We start from the raw sequence: 25,957 nt of genomic DNA on the forward strand, positions 1-25,957 counted from the left end.
TGAACCAGGTGACATTCGCACCAACAATGGGTGAGAGCCCCTTTCTCCCCACATCAGCACCAGCATTTGTTGTTCTTGTTCTTTTTGATGTGTGCCAGTCTCTGTGGTGTGAGAGGATATCTCATTCTTGTTTTGATTTGCCTCTCCCTGATGATTCGTGATGTAGATCATCTTTTCATTTTGGCCATTTGTATTTTTTGAGGAAGTTTCTATTCCTTTCCTCTCTCCAATTTTTGATGGGGTAGGACATTTTTTTTTCTTGTAAAATTCTACCAGTGCCTGGGGGTATAGTGTCACCAGTAGGTCAACCTGCACTTGTGGAGCGAGTGCATCAGAAGCCTGATGGTGCCTTCAGACTTCCTGGTACGCCCAAATTGATGCTGTGCCTTTGTCCGGACCCCAGCAACTTAGGACCAAGTTTACCAAGAAATTAAAAGGTCAAAACAACGGGATGACAGTGACAGTGACAGTGATTTTAGGGATTCAAATCAAAGTTTATCAAGAAATTAAATGGTATTGGGAGCCACACCCAGAAACCACCTTCAGCTTAGCTATATCAGCTCATTTATTGGCCTTATTTCAGATTATTAACAATTTAATATTGGTAAACAGGGAAGTGATCTAAGTTATATAGGGGAAGGCATGATCATTAATGAAATAATGAATTTCCTGGTTGTGCTTGTAGGAAGCATGCGGACATATGGGGTGTATACCGATATAAAGGGCACATTTGTGGCCATGAGACTACACCACTGATGTACCAAGAGTAGCACACCATATTGGATGGGGTGTAAAGTAGAAGGTAACCTAACTTTGGGAGAAAAAAGTGCATATATATAAGTACACAAGTGTCAAAACTTTAACAGCATAATAGTAATTTCTTATACAAGGGCTTAATGGAACAGGGGAAAATACAGCAATCTTCACACACATTCTCTAAGGAAACTTCTTTGGATCATTTTTAGTGGATTATTCATAACAAGTTTGATTATTCATAACAACGGCCAAGATTCAGAGACTATAAAAGAATGCTCCCGGAATGAGTGACACAATTTTTCCTGGAGTGCACTGCTGCATCATTTATTTTATTTATTTATTTATTTATTTATTTATTTATTTATTTTACTGCATGGCAGAGCCTGGCATGCTACTTGTGACGTACTTAATATGCAAAAAACAGTAACAGCAATGTGCTCTTCGTGTCCTGGAGCGAGCAGACTCCATTAGGTTACACTAGCATGCGACAGGACAAATGAAGACACTATTGGCACCTGCTCGAGCAAATCAATGAACAAGTGGATGACAGTGACAGTGACAGTTATTTTAGGGAGCCAAATCCAAGGAAAATCAGTATTACTAGATAAATGGTGAGCTTCTGGCCAACAAGACTGTGAAAATATCATCAATAATGTGGAGTTTCGTAAGATAACAATGATCTCAATAGATTTACATTCCCTCTGAGAGTTTCAAGGCCAAGTTGTACAGGGAAGCTCAGGCACTGTGATCCAGGGTATTTCCCATGAAGCCTCCCATAAGACTTTGGGCTAAGTACAGGGTGATGATTTTCCTTTTATAAATGATCCCTTGCCTCAATTGCCCCCGGCCATACATTGAAATGAAGTTTACACCCCTCTACACATTCAAGGGTATCCAGGATAGTATACCACAGCTCCTGTCAGTAAAATTGTTTCATTTCCCATTATATTTCTGAATCAAAAACCCTCAGACAAGGGAGTAAATCTCAGCCCCCTACTCTCTGCTCTCCCCCCACCACATACCACAGGATTGTGAGGGTTTGTCCTCTGATGAGACACAGACTCTGGCCCACATCAGACAGGACATCATGGCAGGGGAGGATGCACCCTGTGAGATGCCCTCCGTGTGAGGCTATGAAGCTGCTCACGTGTCCTCACAACTGGGATGGCATATGTGTGATTATTAAAAAATATCTTTTAAAAACATGGATTCTAGTCATTCTAAAGTGACCAGGTCACTACATATGAACTCTGAATGACAGTCACCTACTACTTAAGAAAAATAATCTTTATAAATTCAACCAGCAGATGTTGTCATGTCTGTGCTGCTGGGATTAGAAGAAGAAAAATGGAGCATAAAGATGTTCCTTCGACATGTGCCCGCACTGTCCATCATTGCAAGCCTGGCTGCATCTGACACATCCCTATCTGGGGAGGCTCTGGGTGCAGCAGCTGGGGCAGCCCAGCCTCACACAGCTGATCTCTGGGGGTTTATGTTCTGACCTGTATCACTGTGGGAGGGTAACTATTATCCTGCTGACAGTAATAAGTAGCAGCATCTTCAGGCTCCAGGCTGCTGATGGTGAGAGTGAAATCTGTTCCATATCCGCTGCCACTGAACCGAGGAGGGAAGACTGGTCCTAAACTGATTGCATCATAGATCAGGAGCCTGGGAGCTTCTCCTGGCTTCTGCTGATACCAGGCTAACCCAATGCAAATACCCTGACTGGCCTTGCAGGTGATGGTGACTTTGTCTCTCAGAGATGCAGACATGGATGGAGGCTGGGTCATCTGGATATCACACCTGGCACCTGAGATAAAAAATATATAAGTGGACATCATTACAATGAATCATAAGTTAGACAATTTCCCTGAATAGCCAGGCAGTCCAAATCCGTGTAAACCCTCATTTCCCTCCTTACCCGGGAGCCAGAGCAGCAGGAAGCTGAGGAGCTTCACAGGGGCCCTCATGTCCACTCTGGGTGTGACAGACACTGACCCTGCAGGGTGACACAGACTATTATTGAGTGTCCAGGCATGAGCTCTGAGGACTTGCAAATGAGAGGGGCTGGGCAGGCTGGGCATGCAGAGGGGGAGGGTGTGTGTGGGGACCAGCCCAACTGCAGGGAAGTCAGGGGTGTGGGTCCCTGTGGGGAAACAGAACTTTGCCCACAGAGAACATGCTCCTCGCTGGGCCCCAGGAGGGTCCTAGTGTGAGCACAGAAGGGCAGGTCATGTGGTCTCCTGAGAGTCAGGACACGGCTTATTCCCCTCTCTGCCCCAGGGACAGGCTCTGTCAGACCACAGACACACAGACCCTCTCAGGAATAGTTCAGACTCCTTTAATTCACACTGTGGATATACTTGATTCAAAGAGATTTTCTTTTTGACGTGGAATACTAATATATTTTACTGTATTTGGGAAAAGCTTAAAATTTTATGTTTTTAATTTTTGTGTGTGGGGGGGGATTGCGGGTTGGACTCTTTCAGGGCTCAGAGAACCTGACAGTCACTCTGAACATTAGGCAGACACCCGGGTTGAGAAGTTCATGCTGGGCCTTATGGACACAAGGCCATTGTGGTTCTGCAGTGGCGGCCACTGTCAAGCGATTATCTGCAGGTGCTCTGGGCCATGTGGGTCCTGTGCTCACATGTGGACCCCAGGTAATGTCTGCAGAGGTGTCAGTCTCCTTTCAAATTGCTGGTGCTATTTTGTCTGAGAAACTGTTTTTATTAGCAGACAGAAATGCAAGGAATGAAAAGGTTTGTACAAAATCGGGGGTCTTGATTCAAAAATTTTTCCGAAGCAACAGAATACCAAATAGGTCAACCCATTCTCCTGCTCATCCCTCCAAACTTCTTCACCTGAGATTCTATCCCAGTACTTCCACTTCAGCCCTCTCCATCTTCAAAAACTTGTTTCCTTTCCAGCTCTATTTCAGGACACAGAACAGATCATTCCTTGCCCTCCTTGAACTCTCCTCCTATCTTCCCTTCCTCTACCCCTCAGCTGACCAGTTGAGAAGGTGTTCAGATGGGGTGGCTGAGACAATCCAATTTGATTGGCTCCTCAGTGAATATCCCATGTCTCATCCCAAATCTCTCATTGCCCCTAGAACAAAGCAGCTGTCAGAGACCAGATGAAAGACTCAGTGTCTTGAGAAGACTGAGGTGATAACACCACAGGAGAACAAATGAGAGCATCCTCACAGTTTATGGAATTCATAGACAGAGGACAAAAATCTCTATGGGATACAGGGTGCACAAGGGGTGGGAAGTCAGTATGGCATGAAGATACAACCACACAAGAACAATCCCTTGGGGCTGCATAGAGCTGTGCTTCGTGAGTCAGCACCCGGGTTCCTAAGGGTGCCATCCCACCACCTCATCAACATCACTGTTCTTTCACTGTAGGGGCTGTCCCTGGAACTGCACACCCAGCTCTCCCTGCATAGTCCATTGGTCTCCCTATCACTGAATTCAGCACCCGACAGACCAAACCAGACCCCCATAAACCCCTAGGTCAGCAGGACATACACATGCTGAAGTAATGAGTATCTTGGGGAGGGTCTGGAATGTTTCCCAGGAAGTGGCAGGTCCCAGGGGGAGCCCTGCAGTGACCATGGAGTCTAGAGGAGACAGTTTCCTCTCCAGTGATCAGCCTGTGATGGGGCCTCCCCGAGTTCTTATGTCAGAGAAGAGCAGCTCCTGGGGTGCCCCTTCTGCAGGGCCCAGGACAGGACCCTCCAGGGCCATTTGCTGCCTCACACCTGTCTGAGCAGGAGAGATCTCCCTCCCTGCCGCCATTGCTCTTCCTGTAGCCGGATCCTGCTCCCTGTGGGCCTCATCTGCCCTCCTGAGGGAGCTTTTTTAAAGCAATCCCTACTTACTGCTCCCTGAACCACAATCACCAAAAACTGGGGTCAATAGCATTCTGGATGTAAGAGAAACCTGGGCCCCAAACCTGCAGACACCCCAGCAGGCTGAATGAACTGATTTACAACTATTAATGTAGGGGTTGTCCTTTCTGCATGTACACTAAGATGTCAGTGAGGACGCTGTGTGGCTCTTTGCAGCCTTCCTGACTCTTTCTCATCCAACCATAGTGTGATGTAGGAAAATCTGAGGTCATGGTTCAGAACAGAAATTCAGAGAATCCACACACACACTTTGGGCTCCTTCAGGGAGGCAGATGAATGCCGCAAGAATGTGTAGGAAGGGTGGAAGGGATGGGAGGAGAAGAGTGAGATTTCAGAGATGTTCCCCTGTCACGTTGCTATCAAAGAGCCCAAGACCACAGAGGCCCCAGAATAGGAGCAGCTGGGGTGAAAGGTATTGCTACAAGTGCTACAGGTAGGATATCTGTCACCAGGAGCACTGTCCTGGTGAAGGTGAGAATCTTGTGTCTGTACTCACTGTCCCAGTCCTAGCAACAGGATAGACTGTAAGCAACTATAGCCAGGAATAAAATTATGACGTTTTTCTGATTATTTGATTTGTGTGTCTGGGTGCAGTGCAGTAGCAGCTCACCAATGCTGGGAGTACGTTTTGTTCCTTTAGGCAATTTTGGCAACTGAGCCAACCAGGTCAATGTAATAGTTCACGATTTACAGTTTTGAGGGGCTTATGGTGCTGGAGGCCACCAGGGCACACACCCCGCCCATGCCTGGGCCTACTAAGGTCATCCAGGTGGTACTCAGAGACTTCCATATATTCTCGGGGAAACTGTGGTGCCAGGGATCACCTGGATGGATTGAGGCATAAACCACAAGCCCTGAACTTTCTCCCCTAACTGGGTTTCTCCCCTAACTGGGTATTCCTGGTTCTGAGTTATATTTTTGCTATGATTGATTTGAGTTTATGCATAAAGCACTGTAGCACTGTCATCCCGTTGTTCATTGATTTGCTCAGGTGGTGCCAATAACGTCTCCATTTGTCCATGTTGCATGTTAGTATAGCCCACTGGCATACTGAGGGCTCTTTCAGGGTCTGGGGAATGAGACCCATTATTGTTACTGTTTTTGGCATATGGAATACATCAAGGGTAGTTTTCCAGGCTCTGCTGTGAATACCCATTCTAGGGATTCAAATCCAAGGAAAATCAATTTTGCTAAATAAACGTTGGGCTTTTGGGCAGCTAGACTGGGAAGATATCATCAATAATGTGGAATTTGCTAAGGTTATAGTGATTTTCATAGATTCACATTCCCTCTGAGAGCGTCAAGGCCTGGCCATACAGGGAAGCTCAGGCACTGTGATCCAGGATATTTTCCATGAGGCCTGGGTATAAGAATTTGGGCTGAGTACAAGGTCTTGACATTTTCCTTTCCTATATTTCCTCTTACTGGCCTGAATTTCCCCCCTCCCCACCTTGAAATGAAGTTTACACTGCTTTACAACATCAAGGGTATCCAGGATAGTATACCACAGTTCCTGTCACTAAAATTGTCTTATTTCTCATTAAGATTTCAGGATCAAAATCCCTCAGTCAAGGAGTAGATCTCGTCCCGCCTGCTCCCTCCTCCCCCCTCCCCAAACTGCAGGATTGTGAGGGTTTGTCCCCTGGTGAGTTGCAATCTCTCCCTCTGGACCACATCAGACAGGACATCACGGCAGGGGAGGATGCACCCTGGGAGACACCCTTAGTGTGAGGCCATTGTGCTGCTCATGTGTCCTCAGAAGTGTGGTGGCAATATGTGTCATTATTATTATTATTATTATTTTAAAATTTATTTATTGAATCACCGTGAGAACAGTTATAAAACTTTCAGGTTTAAGTCTCGGTCATGCAATGATCAAACATCTATCCCTTCACCAATGCATATTTTCCACCACCAGAAACCCCATTTTATCCCCCATCCCACCCCCTCTCCCTACCTGTTTAGCAATTAATTACCACATCACTCCCCCTCTACTTTCATTCCATTCAATATTTCAACACCAGTCCCACCATTATTATTTGAAATTTTTCTTCAACGTTCAGACCTGCTGAAAAGGCAACATTAGATAATTTGTTATTTATTGCTGATTATGAATAGTGTATGATCTTAGAATTTTGAAATTTTAATAATTAAGCCTGGAGACATTTCTGCCAAAAGCCTCTGGGTTACGAGATTCATTTGTGTGTCTCCGGGATCATGACCATTTTAACAAGATGGCCACTCAATACCCCTATTGAGGACCACAACACCCAAAGGGAAAGAAAGAGAACAAAAGGGAATGCCCTGCCACAGAGGCTGGGAGGAAGGGGCGGGAGAGGGGGGGAGATGGGGGCTGGGATTAGGAGGTGGGAGGGATACTGGGTTCACTAGTGGTAGAGAATGGACACTGGTAGAGGAAGGGGTGCTTGAACATTGTATGAGGGAAACACAAGTATGAAAATGTGTAAATCTGTTACTGTACCCTCATGGTGACTCACTAATTAGTCACTGTCACTGTCACTGTCATCCCTTGCTCATCAATTTGTTCGAGCGGGCACCAGTAACATCACTCACTGAGAGACTTATTGTTACTGTTTTTGGCATATCCAATACGCACGGGTAGCTTGCCAGGCTCTGCCGTTCGGGCTTGATACTCTCAGTAGCTTGCCGGGCTCTCCAAGAGGGGCGGAGAAATCAAACTCGGGTTGGCTGTGTGAAAGGCGAACGCCCAACCACTATGCTATCGCTCACTATAAATAAATAAATAAATAAATAAATAAATAAATAAATAAATAAATAAAATTTTAAAAATATTAAAAAAAGAAGCAGTTGGAGGGGCTATATGTGTGATTATTTAAAAATATCTTTAAAACATGGTTCCTAGCTCTTTTAGAGTGACCAGGCCAGCACATATGAACTCTGAATGACATTGCCACCTACTGACTTCAGGAAAATAATCTCTATAAACTCAAACAGCAGATCTGTTGTTAGGCCGGTGCTGCTGGGATGAGAAGAAGAATAAAGGAGCCTAAAACTGTTCTTTTGACATGTCCCAGAACTGTCCATCATTGCACAGCCTGGCTGCATCTGACACACCCTCAGCTGGGGAGGCACTGAGAGAAGCAGCTGGGGCAGCCCAGCCTCACACAGCTGATCTCTGGGGCTTTATGTCCTGGCATGTATCACTGTGGGAGGGATATTCAAAGCTTGTTGACAGTAATAAGTGGCAGCATCCTCAGGCTTCAGGTTGCCGGTGGTGAGAGTGTAATCTGTCCCAGAAACCCTGCCACGGAACCGGGGAGGGACACCTGGTTCTAAACTGTTGCACTATGGATCAAGAGCCTGGGAGCTTTCCCTGGTTTGTGCTGATACCAGCATAAGTAACTGGTAATGTTCTGACTGGCTCTTCAGGAGATGCTGACTTTGTCTCCCAGAGATGCAGACATGGATGGAGGCTGGCTCATCTGGATATCACACAGGGAACCTGGGGATTAAAATATAAACACGCGGCGCATATGCTACCTGAGCCCATGTGCTGCTTGTGCCCACATGGCCGAGCACATGTGGTGCCCGAGCACATGTGTCGCCCGCATCTCCCCCCTTGAGATGTGTACTTTCATGCTTTTGTGTCCAGTGCTAGGATGTGTGTAGAGCTTCCTCCACCCCTGGAGAAGCCCGCGTTCTTTTTTGAGCATGTTACTCCTGCTGTTTTTCTTTTCTACTTATCCCTTCCTCTTTCCCTAAGACCCTCTAAAATAAAATCTGTTACTTCAAAAAAGTAAAAAAATAAAATATAAACATGCATCATCACCACCATTTACTGTACTTTAAATTATTTTCCCTGAAGAATGCGTAGCACTAGATTCAGTAAACCCTCACATCCCTCCTTACACAGGAGCCAGAGCAGCAGGAAGCTGAGGAGCTGCACAGGGGCCCTCATGTCCACTCTGGGTGTGACAGACACTGACCCTCCACAGGGACACAGACTATTATTGAGTGTCCAGCAAGAGCTCTGAGAACTTGCAAATGAGAGGGGGCTGGGCAGGCTGGGGAGGCAGAGCAGGGAGGGTGTGTGAGGACCAGCCCAGCTGCAGGGAAGTCAGGGGTGTGGGTCCCTGTGGGGAAGCAGAACTTTGCCCACAGAGAACATCCTCCTCCCTGGCCCCCAAGAGGGCCCCAGTGTGAGCACAGAAGGAATAGTTCTCTGGTCTCCTGTGAGTCAGGACAGGCTTCTTGCTCTCTCTTGCCCAGGGACAGGCTCTGTCAGACCACGCCATACAGACCCTCTCAGGAATTGTAGACTCTTCCAATTTCACATCTTTGAGTCAAATTGAGGGCATGGAATCTTCCATTTAGCTTTGAATTCCTGGTCCTATTGGTTTTAGAGATGTCATCACTACCAAACAGAAATGTGTGTTTAATTGCAGAAAATCTGTGGATCCGTGGTTAACAAGTCTGTGTCCAAATATATTCCTGAGAGACAGTCTCACCAATTCCATCTCCACCTCAGATTATGAGGTTTGTTCTCCATGTTTAGAAAAACTCTCTACCTTCGTAGAACCACCAACATTCACTCTTTTCTCTTTGGGCATTCTTCCATGGTTTTCAGTCCCACTTTCCCTTGAGACTCAAGTAAGGATAGTGTATAACCCACAGAGGGATGACTCATAGGTCTTAGATAAGGGCATCAAAGTGGGCATAAGGTAGTGCCCAACCTGGGATCTAGGCTCTGACAGGTGCTACTCCCCCAATGAGCTAGTGAGGGTAGAGTGCTGGGTGAGGAGTCAGTGTACATTCTAGTAATGATTTCCCCACCTGTAACCCCCACCCCATTTATTCACTGTTTCTTCATTCAGCACAATGCCCCTGGGCGTGCACACCAGCAAAATATTGAAAGGTCCATGGACCCTCCACATCACTGAAGTCAATCTTCATGATATCCGAGGACTCTTCTCCATAAATTTCCTGCCCAACTGGTAGCTTTGTATTTCTGAGAATTCCAGAGTCCTGGGCTGGGTGAGAGATTCATGGACGGTAACACAGAAGGTCCCAGGGGAGCCCTACAGTGATCATGGATTCTAGTGGAGACGGTTTCCTCCCAGTGATCAGCCTGTGACTGGGACCTCCCCCGGTGCTTCTGTCAGATGGAGGCAGCACAAGGAGCCTCCCATTCTGAAGACCCCAGACAGGATCCTCCGGAGGCATTTGAGACTTCACACCTGACTCAGAAGGAGAGATCTCCTACCACCCAACATACACACACCCCAATCCACCACTGATTTTTCAGGCTGCCAGGGTTCTGCTCTCACTGGACCACTGGTGGCCCCATGAACAAACTTCTGACCAATTCCTACTCCATGATTCCCATCAGCCACTTACCAAAGGACAATCCTGCACTGGGACTCACTGAGACAGGGCAGAATAAGGGTTGCTAGTGGCAGGATTGGAGAGAAAGAGACCTCAGTTAAAAAGGACATCAGAAAATGTGAAGTCTTGTGCACTGAGTGTGTGTGCTCAGGCGAGCAGCTCAGATAAGACACACCTTTGCCTGTGCTGTCTGCTCCAGAGGAGCTGCCCTAGGTGATTCTGATGGCCAGGGGAAGGGTTGGGGGAGAAGGAGGATGAGACTCCAGGGTGTTCACACAATCCTGTTGTCATAGAGGTCCTAGGACTGTGAATTCTACCACAGGAGTAGGAGACTGAGGATTAGCACACAGAGGTTGTCTGAGCTCCTGTGGCAGCTTCCTCTGATGGTGAGCAGGGGACAGAGCAGCTGTCACCATCCTGAAAAGCCTCTGGGGAAATGGTCTGAGCAAAAGCATCAGTGCTAGATTCAATCTCTGATGCTCTGAACACTCATGTTGGCCCTGCAGGGACAACCAGGCTCAGCCAGGGGGACAGGATTGCATTGTTTTCCCTATGGCCTATGAGTGGAACAGCATAAGGACACCCAAAACATAACTATCAAGGTGATGGTACATTCAGGTTGATGGATTTTTAGTTTATATTAAACAGCCAGCAGTTTCATCAACAAGGTGTTGCCTGACAAGGTGAAAATGATTTCTGAGTTCTCCTCAGCAGTCAGAAGAGAAATAAAAGGAGGAAAGTTGCCCCAGGATGACCTTCTCTGGGTGCCCCTGAGGCAGAGCCTGCTCAGAGGGTGCCAGGTGTGAAGCATCAATTCAGGTCCCCTCACAGGAACACACAGGCTGGAGGCTCACACCATACACACACACACACACACACACACACACACACACGGGGTTCTCACACTCTGGGAGGCTGGAGAGTGAAGGTCAAGGTCCCCCAGAGTCAATTCTTGTGAGACCCCCCTTCTGTCAGCAGGAGCCCCTCCCTCTTCTTATCCTCACAAGCCTCTCTTGGAATTTGTGCCTGTGGGAACTGCAAGGGGGTGTGATGGGGGCCGTGTTCCCTGGTGCCTTAAACTCCCATCCAAACCCCCTCTTGTGAGCTCACCTTAAGTGACTCTACCACTCTTTCTCTGATACATCACAGAGGAACTTTGATTAGACTTTCCCTGTCTTTGGAACAGTGTAAAATCTGTCCTGTCTGCAACCGGAGTATACAAAAACATAACTTGCTAAAGTTAAGCACAAAACAGTACCTGCTAAAGTTAACCCGATTGTCACCCTCAAACTCAGTCCATCGATGTCAGTTGCTGAAAATCAAACAAACAGAAACACAAGCGGTAAATAATGATACATACAAGGACTATGAAGAGTTATCAAGGCCTGGCATTCCCAGGGAGCTCACAGGAAGCCACGTATTCAATGAAATGTGATTGCAACCTGGGTCCCCACATGTGAGCCATTGTTTGGCAGAGACATTAAGGACAGTGAGTGAGCACCTCCACATTCAATGAAGAGCAGAGGCTGGACTGTCTCAGAGCCAATCAGCAGGAACCTTCAAGGGTAAAGTCTGGACAAACTCTCTCTCTGTCTCTGTCTCTGTCTCTGTCTCTGTCTCTCTCTCTGTGCTGCTTATTCCTACAGGGCTTTGCAGTTAATGATGAATTAATTTTTTTGTTTGACAATTAATGAAAATTAACTGGCATTTTCTCCGGGAGTAAGACAGAGGGTGGTGTTAAACAGTTTATTTCTGTCTGTCTATATGTGAAATTGATAGTCATTGTGATGTATGGTTTTGCCTTTTATACAAATTTCACAAAGATGTTAAACCAACAATGTGCCCAGCCCTCTGGCCCAACTGCCACACAGTCCAGAATGAAGGGCAGGTCCCCACACAAGGGCCTCTGTGAGCCAGCGGGGGCTTGACGCAGCTCTGGGCTCAGAGTGACATGGGGGTTCCAGAATCTTGGGACTCAGCAGGTGTTGGGCAGGATCTGGAGGACAGGGTCCTCTCTAGAGCTGAGATGAGGGACAGCGTCTATCAGGTGACATGTCTGTCAGGAGCAGTATGGAGGCTCAGGGCCAGCCTGCTCCTAGGGCAAAACCACCCTCAGTCCATTGCCAGCTTCCCAAGGGTCCCCAGTGAGGAGGGCTCCCTGCCTACCCCATTGTCGCTTCTGCTATAAGGGTTCGGCTCCCAGGGGACTGTGTCTGCCCCAGTGAGCAAGTGTCAGAGAAAATCCTACTCTGCATTCTGCTTCCCAGGACCCCACTCACCAAGAGGGTCCTGCACAGGAATCCACATCAAAGACTTAGAACTAAGCGTGACTGTGGCAGGAATGAGGAGAACAGGGGCTCAGCTCTGAAGGCACCAGGACCCCTGTGTGAGCAGGATGATCTGGGGCCTGTGAGGTCAGGACAGGGAGTTGGAGCGGACACACTGGAGTCTCCATCAGGGACACAGAGGAGAAGCCCTGGAGGTGCAGGTGGAGGAGGTGAGAGGGGCTGGGAAGGGCGGCTGGGATGGGGGAGATGTGAGCCTGGTGCTGGGCCCATGAGAGGGTCCCAGAGACCACAGCAGCCCTTGCAGGAGCAGCAGAACAGGGAGGTGTGTGTCTTTGGGCTCACAGGAGGTGACTGTCCTCTGTTATCTCATGGCTACTGGTGCTGAGATGTCCTTGGCCAGTCCCACCACCTGGGATTCTCACACTCTGGGAGACTGGAGAGTGAAAGTCAAGTTCCCTCAGGGTAACTTCCCCTGAGACCCTCCTCCTGTCAGCAGGAGCCCCCCTTTCTCTTTGTCCTCATAGGCTACTCCTGAATGGGGGCCTGTGGGGACAGAGGGGGTTCCCTGGCGTCACTTTATACTCTCTTCTTATCCTCTCTCTTGTGCCTTTATAATAAGTGATGGTTTATCTTCCCTGTCTACAGTCCTGATGAAAAAAATCTCAGAATATAAATTGGGACCTGTGGGTAAGAGGTAACTCTACTAATGTTTCCAGCAGACAGGTACTACTAGACTTCTGCTCACGCTGCAAGAATATAATAGTTGTAATAAAACCCAGCCTCTGAGAGCTACTTCCACACATTTCCCATCATTTCCACAGGATCCACTGTCCCTGCTGATAATGGGACACTAGCTCAGTTACTGTCTCTGTGCTTTAAGACCCAGGCTCCCTGCATGGTTAGTTATGGGGTCTGCCTCCATCTAGTGGCTGTTTTCTGGTACAGCAGCTAAAATGATTTCAGATGCTGGTCCTAGTATTCTAGAGAGACATTTTACATCAGTCTATGAAACACATGCTGTAAAACACACCACAAGGCCAATCTGTAATCACAAAGCTAAAAATGATTTCTCTTTATAATAAAATGCTCAGCTAACTGTGAGGCAACCATTAACAGGGAGAAAGGAATTCAGGAGGCATATGTATCACCAGGAGCTAAATGCTAGCTTTTTCATTTTCACATGTCATGGATCTAATTTCAGAAAAATCTTCTGGGGCTGGAGCGATAGCACAGCGGGTAGGGCATTTGCCTTGCATGCGGCTGACCCGGGTTCTAATCCCAGCATCCCATATGATCCCCTGAGCACCGCCAGGGGTAATTCCTGAGTGAAGAGCCAGGAATAACCCCTGTGCATCGTCGGGTATGACCCAAAAACCAAAAAAAAAAAAATCTTCAGGAAGGAAGAGGAAGCTGCATATGAAGTGACAGGTGCGCAATTCGGGGATGTCAGGGATCAGAGGGCTCCTGACTCCTGAGGTAGACTTGTCAATTCAGCTCCATGCCTCCTTCCAGAACTCTCCAGACTCACTCTGACACCCACAGCTGCTGCACCAGTGAGGCTGCCTAAGAAGCCATCAGCCTATGGATAGGACTGTGAGGTCTGTCCTCTCGGATGATTTTTTTCCCCCCATTTACATTCACTGAGAATTTTTTGAGCCAGGGCATGCAGGGAAGCTCAGTCATTGTGACTTTGAGTATTTTCTCATCAGGACAAAAAAGCAAGACTTTGAACTCCATACACAATATTGAAATTTAATTCTTTTATATAATCTCTTGGTTTTCTGTATTTCCTCCAAATCTTCACTGTGTGTAGTGGGATTTAAACTGTATTTCACATTCAAGGGTATTAAGTGTAAAACATCATTGTTTCTGTCATCAAATTTATTCCCCTCCCCCAGTGGCAGTTTAGTCTCAAATACCCCCAATCAAGGGAGCATGACTTTGTCCCTCCAAACATCTGCAGGTGCCAACCCCTTGGCAAGATGCAGTTTCTCCCTCAGTTCACATCAGAAGGTTCTTATTGGCCATGAGAGACTGCTCCAGTAAAAAGACATTGCACTTGGATGTGGGGAAAATTTCATTAATATTTTAAACTATCTATTAAAACAATGGTTTCTGGACCATCTAAAATGATTGTTCTTGCATGAATTCTGTTTGACCTGTTGCCTATATTCTTGAGGGAAAATAATTACAATGAATAAACTCAGCAGATCTATTGTCACAACAGTTCTGCTGGCATGAGAGGGGGAATAATGGAGACAAAATGTTCATTCTACTTGTTCCAGAGCTTTCTCTTACAGCACAGCCTGGCTGCATCTGACACACCCTTAGCAGTGAAAGTACCAGGAGGCGGAGCTGGGGCAGGCCAGCCTCACACAGCTGATCTCTGGGGGTTTATGTACTGGCCTGTATCACTGTGGGAGGGAGCTTATCATCCTGTTGACGGTGATAAGTGGCAGCATCCTCAGGCTTGAAGCTGCTGATGGTGAGAGTGTAATCTGTCCCGGATCCACTGCCACTGAACCGGGAAGGGACGCCTGATTGTAAATTGCTTGTATAACGAATCAGGAGCCTGGGAGCTTTCCCTGGTTTCTGCTGATACCAGGCTAAATTTTTGTTAATGTTCTGACTGGCCTTGCAGGTGATGGTGACTTTGTCTTCCAGAGATGCAGATATGGATGGAGTCTGGGTCATCTGGATATCACACCTGGAACCTGAGATACAAAAATATAAGTGGACATCATTATCATGAATCATAAGTGAGATAATTTCCCCAAAGAGCCAGGAAGTCTACATTCATGGAAACCTCCATTTCCCTCCTTACCCGGGAGCCAAAGCAGCAGGAAGCTGAGGATCTGCACAGGGGCCCTCATGTCCACTCTGGGTGTGACAGACACTGACCCTGCAGGGTGACACAGACTATTATTGAGTGTCCAGACATGAGCTCTGAGGACTTGCAAATGAGAGGGGGCTGGGCAGGCTGGGGAGGCAGAGGGGGGAGGGTGTGTGTGGGGACCAGGCCAGCTGCAGGGAAGTCAGGTGTGTGGGTCCCTGTGGGGAAGCAGAACTTTGCCCACAGAGAACATGCTCCTCCCTGGCCCCTGGGAGGGCCCCAGTGTGAGCACAGATGGGCAAGTCCCTGGTCTCCTGAGAGTCAGGACATGGCTTCTTATTCCCTCTGCCCCCGGGACAGTCTCTTACAGACTACAGCCACACAGATATTCTCAGGAATTGTACCTACTACTTTAAATCACAATTGTGGATATATTTGAGACAAAGACATTTTCTTTTTGATCTGGAATACCAACATATATAACTGCATCTTGGAAGGGTTTAAAATTTTATGTTTTAATTTTCTTTTTTTAGGCAGGGGGACTCTCTTTCAGTGCTCAGAGAACCGAAAGTCACTCAAAAATAACTCAGTCATCCAGGATGAGCAGTTCAATGCTGGTGCCCATGGATGAAAAGCTTTTGTGGTGCTGCAGTGTCGGGAACTGTCAGGCTTTTATCTGCAGGTGCTCTGGGACATGTAGGTCCTGGGGTAAAATGTGGATCCCAGCTCATGTCTGCTGAGGTGTCAGTCTCCATCAACAATGGCTGGTGTTATTTTCTGTGAGAAATTGCTACTTAACACTTTTTTTACATGTATTAAATTATATTTTTTATTTTCCTGGTTATGTTTTTGGCTCATCATATGATCAAGGGATACACATCATGACAGGGCCTAATCCTCTGAGCCAGTTTTATTTATTTTTTTTTACTTAACAATTTTTTAAATATATATTTTATTTTAATATAGAAGTAGTTCACAATCATTTATTTCAGATAATATTCGAACACCAATCCCACCAGCAAGCACCTTCCAACCACAATAAAAGGGAAGTGTGTGAAGGTTGTTGAATTTCATTGTGGAGCAATTTAACCCCAAGATAAGAGAATACAATCAAGTACATTTAAACTAAAAAAATCCGTAATAGTTTTGATAAGTAAGTAAGATGGAGTGTAAGAGGTTGCGTGGCCGCCTCCAGAAAATTCTGCATCATTCTTGTCTGGGAGTTTTACTTTATAGTTTCTGGGTCTTGGCCATTGATGAGATTACATGGTGCTAGGGGCAGTTTATGGGTGTGATTGCCAAGCTACTGGAAAACTGGGGAATTGGGGGCAGAGGCCTAGTTCTGATCAGAGGAGGATTGGAGAACTCACTCACGGGTTGTCGCATACCTGTTTTTTTCTGCTGGTCCCCTCTTGGGTGAGGCTCATCCCCTCTTGGGGTGCAGTGGCTGAGACAGTCCATCTTGATTGATTTATGATTGAATTTCTCTGTCCCATCACAGTTGTATCCCTTGCTTGAAACTCATGATGCTCCAGAGTCACAGAGGCTCTCAGATTTTAGATGTAAGACCCAATATCTTAAGAAGATTGTGGTGATAACAATACAGGAGAGCAAATGAGACATCCTCACAGTTTATGGGAATCACAGACAGTAGACGAACATTTCTATACGATGCAGGGTGCCACAAGTTGTGGGGGGGCAGTCAGTATGGAGTGAAGATAGAACCACACAGGAAGAACTATCACTCTGGGCTGGGATAGAGAGCCATGCTGTGTGAGGCAGGATCGGGATCCTAAGGGTCCTGTCCTGTAAAAAATACACATGCAGAAGTATGTGTGTTCCCAGGCTCTCTGGGCAGCTCTCTCTCAACGCCCGTGTTGGGTGCTCTCGAGTCACCATGTATTGACTGAATTGGGATGGCTGTTGGCGATGGGCAGGCGAAGGGAGAATGAGGACCAAGCTGGTTGCTGATTAGCTGCCGTTTAGTCAATCTCTCCCATGCCTGTTCTAGTCTCTCTGAGACCCCATTCTAGTCTCACACTGTCCCTCATTCCCGTCTTCCCCTGTTTCTCCAGCTTATCTCTCTGTGCTCCATCTTGCTCCCTGCTCTGTCTCCCGACAACTCCAGCTCTCTCATCTCTCCCCTCCAGCACTCTTCTTTCCTAGCCCCTCATTCCTCCATCCCAGATCTCCAGATTCTCTCTCTGCCTCTGACCTCTGGATTCTGACCCTGACTGCTTCTCTCCCAAGGACTCCCTGATGCCCCTTTTCTGCTTCTTCCTACTTGTCTCTCCACCCCTTACCCTCTGGGACCATGCCACACCTAGTCTGGTAGCAAAATCAACATTAAAAAGCCCTTCCTGACTGCCCATCAGGTACAAGGGCAGAAACACCACCCAGGGATATTCCTCTTTTCCTAGCATCTTGATTAACATCTTAATATAAATAATTTTTCTATGGGCACAGTAAGAGAGACATTGAGGTTTATAGGGTAGCTCTCCTGGGAACATCTCACCACAGACTCAGACAACAGTGCTCAGGACAGATTAATCATTCCTAACCCTAGCAGGGTCCGATTCTAGTTATACTTTTTGGATCATGACAGAATTTGTCCATGACCCTGCTCTTAACCTGTAGTTAAGCATTGTAGCACTTTGGCCAGGCCCATCTCAACGCCAGGGTAGCACATAGCTCACCGCTTGCACTAGGTCTGTTGAGTCCCTCTTTGGGACCCTGCTTTTGGGGGCCTAGAAAGTAAGGGCAATTGAGGCTTAAGTTGAGAGAACAGATAGCCAGGAGGTAAATATCACTGAGAGTCAATTAACTCCCATCTTACAAAAACATTCCATTTACTGTCTTCCTGTGCCCATACAAAAAGTACATTGCTCTGAATAAACTATGAAAAGAATTAAAGAGAAGAGGAAAACAATATTTACAAGTCAAGAGAGCACAAAAAAAATCACAAATAAACACAGAGGAATCTGTGGCAAGGCAGAAAAGACAAATCAATGTTATCCTACACCATCCCACCACCCCATCAACAACACTGTTCCTTCATTCTAGAGGATGACCCTGGAACTAAAACCCAGCTCTCCCTGCTGTGTCCTATGGTCTCCCCATCACTGAATTCAGCACCCAACAGACAAACCAGACCCCCATGAACCACTAGCCCAGCAGGACATACACATGCTGAAGTACTGAGTATCCTGGGGAGGGTCTGGAATGTTTCCCAGGAAGCGGCAGGTCCCAGGGGAGCCCTGCAGTGACCATGGAGTCTAGAGGAGACAGTTTCCTCTCCAGTGATCAGCCTGTGACTGGGGTCTCCCTGAGTTCTTCTGTCAGACAGGAGCAGCTCCCGGGGCTCCCCTCCTGCGGGGCCCAGGACAGGACCCTCCAGGGCCATTTGCTGCCTCATATGCATGCAGGAGAGACCTCCCCTCCCTGATGCCATTGCTCTTCCTGTATAGAATCTTGTTCCAAATGGATCCTGTTGCCCCTCTGAGGGTGTGTATCCAATTCCTATACTATTAACTGCTCCCTGCAATACACCTACCAATAAGGACCCTGTCAGGGATTCATGGAGATGGGTCAGAACTTGGGGTCAGTAATGGGCAGCACGTCAGAGAAACCTGGGCGTTAACTCTGCAGCCACCACAGCCAGTGTGATGCAGGAGGGCCTGGGGTCAGTGAGACTAAAGCAGAAGTTCTGAGAACCCAAATATACAGACTCCTTAAGGGAGTTGAGTAGATAGGGTGGGGCTGTCTGTGGGAGGAGAAGAGACTGAAATTTCAGAGCTGTCCCCTGTCATGTTGCTGTTGAGGACCTCAAGTCCACAGACACTTCAGCATAGGTTCTGTGGGTGGGGTGTGTGTCCCAAGGGGGTGTCTGTGACCATGGAGCACTTTCCTGGTGATGGTGAGAGAGCCATGTGTCTGCACTCACTGTCCCAATCCCGACAGAGCAGCAAATGAGAGGGGGCTGGGCAGGCTGGGCAGGCAAAGGGGGGAGGGTGTGTGTGGGGACCAGCCCAGCTGCAGGGAAGTCAGGGGTGCAGGTCCCTGTGGGGCAACAGAACTTTGCCCACAGAGAATGTGCTCCTCCCCAGTGAGCACAGAAGGGCAGGTCCTCTGGGCCTTAGAGTCAGGACAAGGCTTTTTGCTCTCTCTTGCCCAGGGAAAGGCTCTGTCAGACCACAGCCACACAGACCCCTCAGGAATAGTACATTCCTTCAATTTCACATCTTTGAGGGCATGAAGTCTTCTATTTAGCTTTGATATGCTGGTATTTATGAGTTTAGAGATGTCATCACTACCAACAGAAAAACTTGTATGTTAACAGCAGAAAACCTTTGGCGCCGTGATAAGAAGCCTGTGCTGACATGTGTTCCTCAGGAACAGTCTCATCACTTCCACCTCAGCCTCAGATTATGGATTTTTTCTTCACTTTTAGAAAAGCTGTCTACTTTCCCAAACCACTGAAATGCACGCCTTTATCTTTGGACAGTCTTCCATAGTTTTCAGTCCCTCTCTCCCTGAAAGATTCTCTTCTGAGCTGACCAGATATAAATGAGTTCGGAAGGGATAGATGAGATGAGTTGCCACCACAGAATCCCCCTTGAATGCACCGTGCTCCTTCAGCTCACATCCTATATCACACATCTCTTCTTCTTCTTCTTCTTTTGTTTTGTTTTTGGACCCCATGTAACAGTTTCCAGGGCTGTTTCCAGAGTAACCACTCCTGGCAAGGCTTGTTGGTGGAGATGTGGGGTACTCTATGGAATGCCAAGGATTGAAATTGGGTTGGCCCCATGCAAGGCAAACACCCTACCCACTGTCCTATCTTTCCACACATCTCTTCTAATTTTGGGAAGCTCTCAGTGAGCCCTGGTGCAGGCATTGAGATTCAACTAAGGTTAGGTACAACCCACAGAGAAACGACTCACAGGTCTTAGAAAAGAGCATCAAAGTGGGCATGATAGAGTGTTCAACCTGGGATCTAGGCTCTGACAGGGGCTAATATTTCAATGATCTGGTGAGGGTAGAGTGCTGGGTGAGATGAGTCAGTGTGGACTCTAGTAATGATTTCCCGACTCCCTCCATACTATCCCTATTCAACCAGTTTTTTTCATTCAGTACAATGCCTCTAGGAGTGCACACAAGCAAAAAATTGAAAGCACCATGGACCCTTCACATCATTGAAGTCAACATTCATGATATTTGAGGACTCTCCTCTATGAACTGCTGGTCCAGCTGGTAGCTTTTTATTTCTGAGGAAACCAGAGTCCTGGACAGTTCAGAGATCCATGGAAGGTAGCACAGAAGGTTCCAGGGGAGCCCTACAGTGATCATGAATTCTAGTGGAGACGGGTTTCCTCCCATTCCCCATGTTACTGGGGAATGTCACAGTGCTTCTGTCAGACAGGGGAGGCACAGGAAGCCTCACGTTCAGCAGGACCCCTGACAGGACCCTCCAGAGCCATTTGAGGCCTCACACCTGACACAGGCAGGAGAGATCTTTCCCCATTTCAACACACAAACACGCCAATCCACCACTGATTATTAAGGCTGCCAAGGTTCTGCTACCACTGGACCACCAGATGCCCCATGAACAAATTTCTAACTAATTCCTTCTCTATGATTCCCATCAGCCACTTACCAAAGGACAATCCTGCACAGTGACTCAATGAGACAGGGCAGAATAAGGGTTGCTACTGGCAGGATGGGCAAGAAAGAGTCTTCAGTTACAAAACACACCAGAAGAGAGTGAAGGCAGGTGAACTGGGTGTGTGTATTCAGGAGAGCAGCTCAGATCAGACACACACTGTTGCCTGCACTGTCTGCTCCAGAGGAGCTGCCCTGAGGTGGTTCTGATGGCCAGGGGAAGGGCTGGGGGAGAAGGAGGATGAGACTTCAGGGTGTTCATGCAATCCTGTTGTTATAGAAGTCCTAGGACTGTGAATTCTACCACAGGAGCAGGAGACGGAGGATTAGCACACAGAGGTTGTCTGAGCTCCTGTGGCAGCTTCCTCTGATGGTGAGGCGGGGACAGAGCAGCTGTCACCATCCTGCAAAGCCTCGGGGAAATGGGCTGAGCAAAAGCTTTAGTGCTAGATTCAATCTCTGATGCTCTGAACACTCATGTTGGCCCTCCAAGGACAACCAGGCTCAGCCAGGGGGACAGGAGGTGGGTCGCATTGTTTTCCCTATGGCCTGTGAGTGGAGCAGCATAAGGACACCCAAAACATAACTATCAAGGTGATGGTACATTCAGGTTGATGGATTTTTTAGTTTATATTAAACAACCAGCAGTTTCATCAACAAGGTGTTGCGTGACAAAGTGAAAATTATTTCTGAGTTCTCCTCAGCAGTCAGAAGAGAAATAAAAGGAGGAAAGTTGCCCCAGGACGACCTTCTCTGGGTGCCCCTGAGGCAGACCCTGCTTAGAGGGTGCCAGGTGTGAAGCATCAATTCAGGCCCCCCTCACAGGAACACACAGGCTGGAGTCTCACACCATACACACACACACACACACACACACACATATGCACACACACACGGGGTTCTCATACTCTTGGTGGCTGGAGAGTGAAGGTCAATGTCCCCCAGAGTCAATTCCTGTGAGACCCTCCTCCTGTCAGCAGGAGCCTCACCCTCTTCTTATCCTCACAAGCCTCTCTTGGAATTTGTGCCTATGGGAACTGCAAGGGGGTGTGATGGGGGCCGTGTTCCCTGGTGTCCTTAAACTCCCATCTAACCCCCCTCTTGTGAGCTCACCTTAAGTGACTCTACCGCTCTTTCTCTGATACATCACAGAGGAACTTAAGTCAAATTTTGAGCACTGCACTGGGGATCAAAAGACCATAGTAGAGAAACTGAACAGGACTACTATCTCCACAGCAGGAAAGGGTGAAGTTCTGGCTACAACTCTGACTCTAAGAGCTTTCATACTTTCCCACCACTTTCTGTCCCAGCCAATAATGGACCTGTTACTATCTCAGGGTTTCTAGGATTCAGGGTCTTTCTTGTCACATATGGGGTTTGTCTGCCATCTTGTGGCCATTGTTGATACAGCAACTTAATAGGTTTCACCTGTGCTGCTGCGATTAGACTTTCCCTGTCTTTGGAACAGTGTAAAGTCTGTCCTGTCTGCAAGCCGGAGTATACAAAAACATAACTTGCTAAAGTTAATCACAAAACTACCTGCTAAAGTTAACCCGATTGTCACCCTCAAACTCAGTCCATCGGTGTCAGTTGCTGAAAATCAAACAAACAGAAACACAAGCGGTAAATAATGATACATACAAGGACTATGAAGAGTTATCAAGGCCTGGCACTCCCAGGGAGCTCCCAGGAAGCCACGTATTCAGTGAAATGTCATTGCAACCTGGGTCCTCACATGTGAGCCATTGTTTGGCAGAGACATGAAGGACAGTGAGTGAGCACCTCCACATTCAATGAAGAGCAGAGGCTGGACTGTCTCAGAGCCAATCAGCAAGAACCTTCAAGGGTAAAGTCTGGACAAACTCTCTCTCTGTCTCTGTCTCTGTCTCTCTGTCTCTCTCTGTCTCTCTCTCTGTGCTGCCTATTCCTACAGGGCTTTGCAGTTAATTATGAATTAATTTTTTGTTTGACAATTAATGAAAATTAACTGGCATTTTCTCCAGGAGTAAGACAGAGGGTGGTGTTAAACAGTTTATTTCTGTTTGTCTACATGTGAAATTGATAGTCATTGTGATGAATGGTTTTGCCTTTTACACAAATTTCACAAAGGTGTAAAACCAACAATGTGCCCAGCCCTCTGGTCCAGCTGCCACCAAGTCCAGCATGGAGGGCAGGTCCCCACACGGGACCTAGGTGAGCCAGGAGGGGCTTGACAAAGCTCTGGGCTCAGAGTGACATGGGGGTTCTAGAATCTTGGGACTCAGCAGGTGTTGGGCAGGATCTAGAGGACAGGGTCCTCTCTAGAGCTGAGATCAGGGACAGTGTCTATCAGGTGACTTGTCTGTCAGGAGCAGCATGGAGGCTCAGGGCCAGTCTGCTCCTATGACAAAACCACCCTCAGTCCATTGCCAGCTTCCTAAGGATCCCCAGTGAGGAGGGCTCCCTGCCTACCCCATTGTCGCTTCTGCTATAAGGGTTCAGCTCCCAGAGGACTGTGTCTGCCCCAGTGAGCAAGTGTCAGAGAAACTCCTAGTCTACATTCTGCTTCCCTGAACCCCACTCACCAAGAGGGTCCTGCACAGGAATCCACATCAAAGACTTAGAAATAAGCATGACTGTGGCAGGAAAGAGGAGAACAGGCGGGGCTGGAGCAATTGCACAGTAGGTAGGGCATTTGCCTTGCACATGGCCAACCCGGGTTCGATTCCCAGCATCCCATATGGTCCCCCCCTAACACAGCCAGGAGTAACTCCTGAGTGCATGAGCCAGGAGTGACCCCTGAGCATCGCTGGGTGTGACCCAAAAAGAAAAAAAAAGAGGAGAACAAGGGCCCAGCTCTGAAGGCACCTGGACCCCTGTGTGAGCAGGATGATCTGGGGCCTGTGAGGTCAGGACAGGGTTCTTATTGACCATGTGAGAATGCACCAGTAAAAAGACATTGATTTGGGTGTGGGGAAAATTTTATTAAGATTTTAAAGTACCTATTAAAACAATGGTTTCTGGACCATCTAAAATGATTGTTCTTGCATGAATGCTGTTTGACCTGTTGCCTATATTCTTGAGGGAAAATAATTACAATGAATAAACTCAGCAGATCTACTGTCACAACAGTTCTGCTGGCATGAGAGGGGGAATAATGGAGACAAAAATGTTCATTCTACTTGTTCCAGAGCTTTCTCTCACAGCACAGCCTGGCTGCATCTGACACACCCTTAGCAGTGAAAGCACCAGGAGGAGCAGCTGGGGCAGTCCAGCCTCACACAGCTGATCTCTGGGGGTTTATGTACTGGCTTGTATCACTGTGGGAGGGGAACTACTACCCTGTTGACAGTAATAAGTGGCAGCATCCTCAGGCTTGACGCTGCTGATGGTGAGAGTGTAATCGTTCTCAGATCTACTGCCACTGAACCGGGAAGGGACGTCTGGTCCTAAGCTGGTTGCAAACTTGATCAGGAGCCTGGGAGCTTTCCCTGGTTTCTGCTGATACCAGTATAACACATTCATAATGTCCTGACTGGCCTTGCAGGTGATGGTGACTTTGTCTCCCAGAGATGCAGACACGGATGGAGGCTGGATCATCTGGATATCACACCTGGAACCTGAGATACAAAAATATAAGTGGACATCATTATCCTGAATCATAAGTGAGATAATTTCCCTGAAGGGCCAAGCAGTCCAAATTCATGGAAACCCACATTTCCCTCCTTACCCGGGAACCAGAGCAGCAGGAAGCTGAGGAGCTGCACAGGGGCCCTCATGTCCACTCTGGGGGTAACAGACACTGACCCTGCAGGGGGACACAGACTATTATTGAGTGTTCAGGCATGAGCTCTGAGGACTTGCAAATGAGAGGGGGCTGGGCAGGCTGGGCAGGCAGAGGGGGGAGGGTGTGTGGGGACTATCCCAGCTGCAGGGCAGTCAGGGGTGTGGGTCCCTGTGGGGAAGCAGAATTTTGCCCACAGAAAACATGCTCCTCCCCAGCCCCAGGAGAGCCCCAGCCTGAGCACAGAAAGGTGGGTCCCTGGTCTCCTGAGAGTCAAGATATGGCTTCTTATTCCCTCTGCCCCCTGGACAGTCTCTTACAGACTACAGCCAGGCAGATATTCTCAGGAATTGTACAGACTCCTTTAAATCACAGCTGTGGATATACTTGAGACAAAGATATTTTCTTTTTGTTCTGGAATACCAACATATATAACTGCATTTTGGAAGGGTTTAAAATTTTATGCTTTAATTTTTTTTAGGCTGGGGGACTCTCTTTCAGTGCTCAGAGAACCGACAGTCACTCGAAAATAACTCAGTCATCCAAGATGAGCAGTTCAATGCTGGTGCCCATGGACGAAAAGCTTTTGTGTTGCTGCAGTGTCGGGAACTGTCAGGCTTTTATCTGCAGGTGCTCTGGGACATGTAGGTCCTGGGGTCAAATGTGGACCCCAACTCATGTCTGCTGAGGTGTCAGTCTCCTTCACCAATGGCTGGTGTTATTTTCTGTGAGAAATTGCTACTTAACAATTTTTTTAAATATATATTTTATTTTCATATAGAAGTAGTTCACAATCGTTTATTTCAGATAATATTCGAACACCAATCTCACCAGCAAGCACCTTCCCACCACAATAAAAGGGAAGTGTGTGAAGGTTGTTGAATTTCATTCTGGAGCAATTTAACCCCAAGATAAGAGAATACAAGCAAGTACATTTAAACTAAAAAAATCCGTAATAGTTTTGATAAGTAAGTAAGATGGAGTGTAAGAGGTTGCGTGGCCGCCTCCAGAAAATTCTGCATCATTCTTGTCTGGGAGCTTTACTTTATAGTCTCTGGGTCTTGGCCATTGATGAGAATACATGGTGCCAGGGGCAGTTTATGGGTGTGACTGCCAAGCTACTGGAAAGCTGGGGAATTGGGGGCAGAGACCTAGTTCTGATCAAAGGAGGATTGGAGATCTCACTCACGGATCTCGCATACCTGTTTTTTTCTGCTGGTCCCCTCTTGGGTGAGGCTCATCCCCTCTTGGGGTGCAGTGGGTGAGACAGTCCAACTTGATCGAGTTCTGATTGAATTTCCTCTGTCCCATCACAGTTGTATCTCTTGCTTGAAACTCATGATGCTCCACAGTCACAGAGGCTCTCGGAT

At 47.5% G+C, this 25,957-nt stretch overlaps 1 pseudogene and 2 gene segments (V, D, J or C); all 3 read right to left on the reverse strand.

Annotated features, from left to right (window-relative positions):
- Window positions 1-2,147: 2,147 nt before the first annotated feature.
- Window positions 2,148-2,726, reverse strand: LOC101536820 (immunoglobulin kappa variable 1D-13-like; annotated as a pseudogene).
- An 11,998-nt stretch (window positions 2,727-14,724) lies between these two features.
- LOC101557404 (immunoglobulin kappa variable 1-12-like) lies at window positions 14,725-15,203 on the reverse strand. The segment is given in 2 exon segments: window positions 14,725-15,044; window positions 15,155-15,203. Coding segments are annotated over 2 exon segments (369 nt in total).
- An 8,900-nt stretch (window positions 15,204-24,103) lies between these two features.
- On the reverse strand, window positions 24,104-24,582 carry LOC129399662 (immunoglobulin kappa variable 1-12-like). The segment is given in 2 exon segments: window positions 24,104-24,423; window positions 24,534-24,582. Coding segments are annotated over 2 exon segments (369 nt in total).
- Window positions 24,583-25,957: the final 1,375 nt, after the last annotated feature.

Source organism: Sorex araneus, chromosome X, assembly GCF_027595985.1.
Source record: "Sorex araneus isolate mSorAra2 chromosome X, mSorAra2.pri, whole genome shotgun sequence".
Classification (NCBI taxonomy): domain Eukaryota; kingdom Metazoa; phylum Chordata; class Mammalia; order Eulipotyphla; family Soricidae; genus Sorex; species Sorex araneus.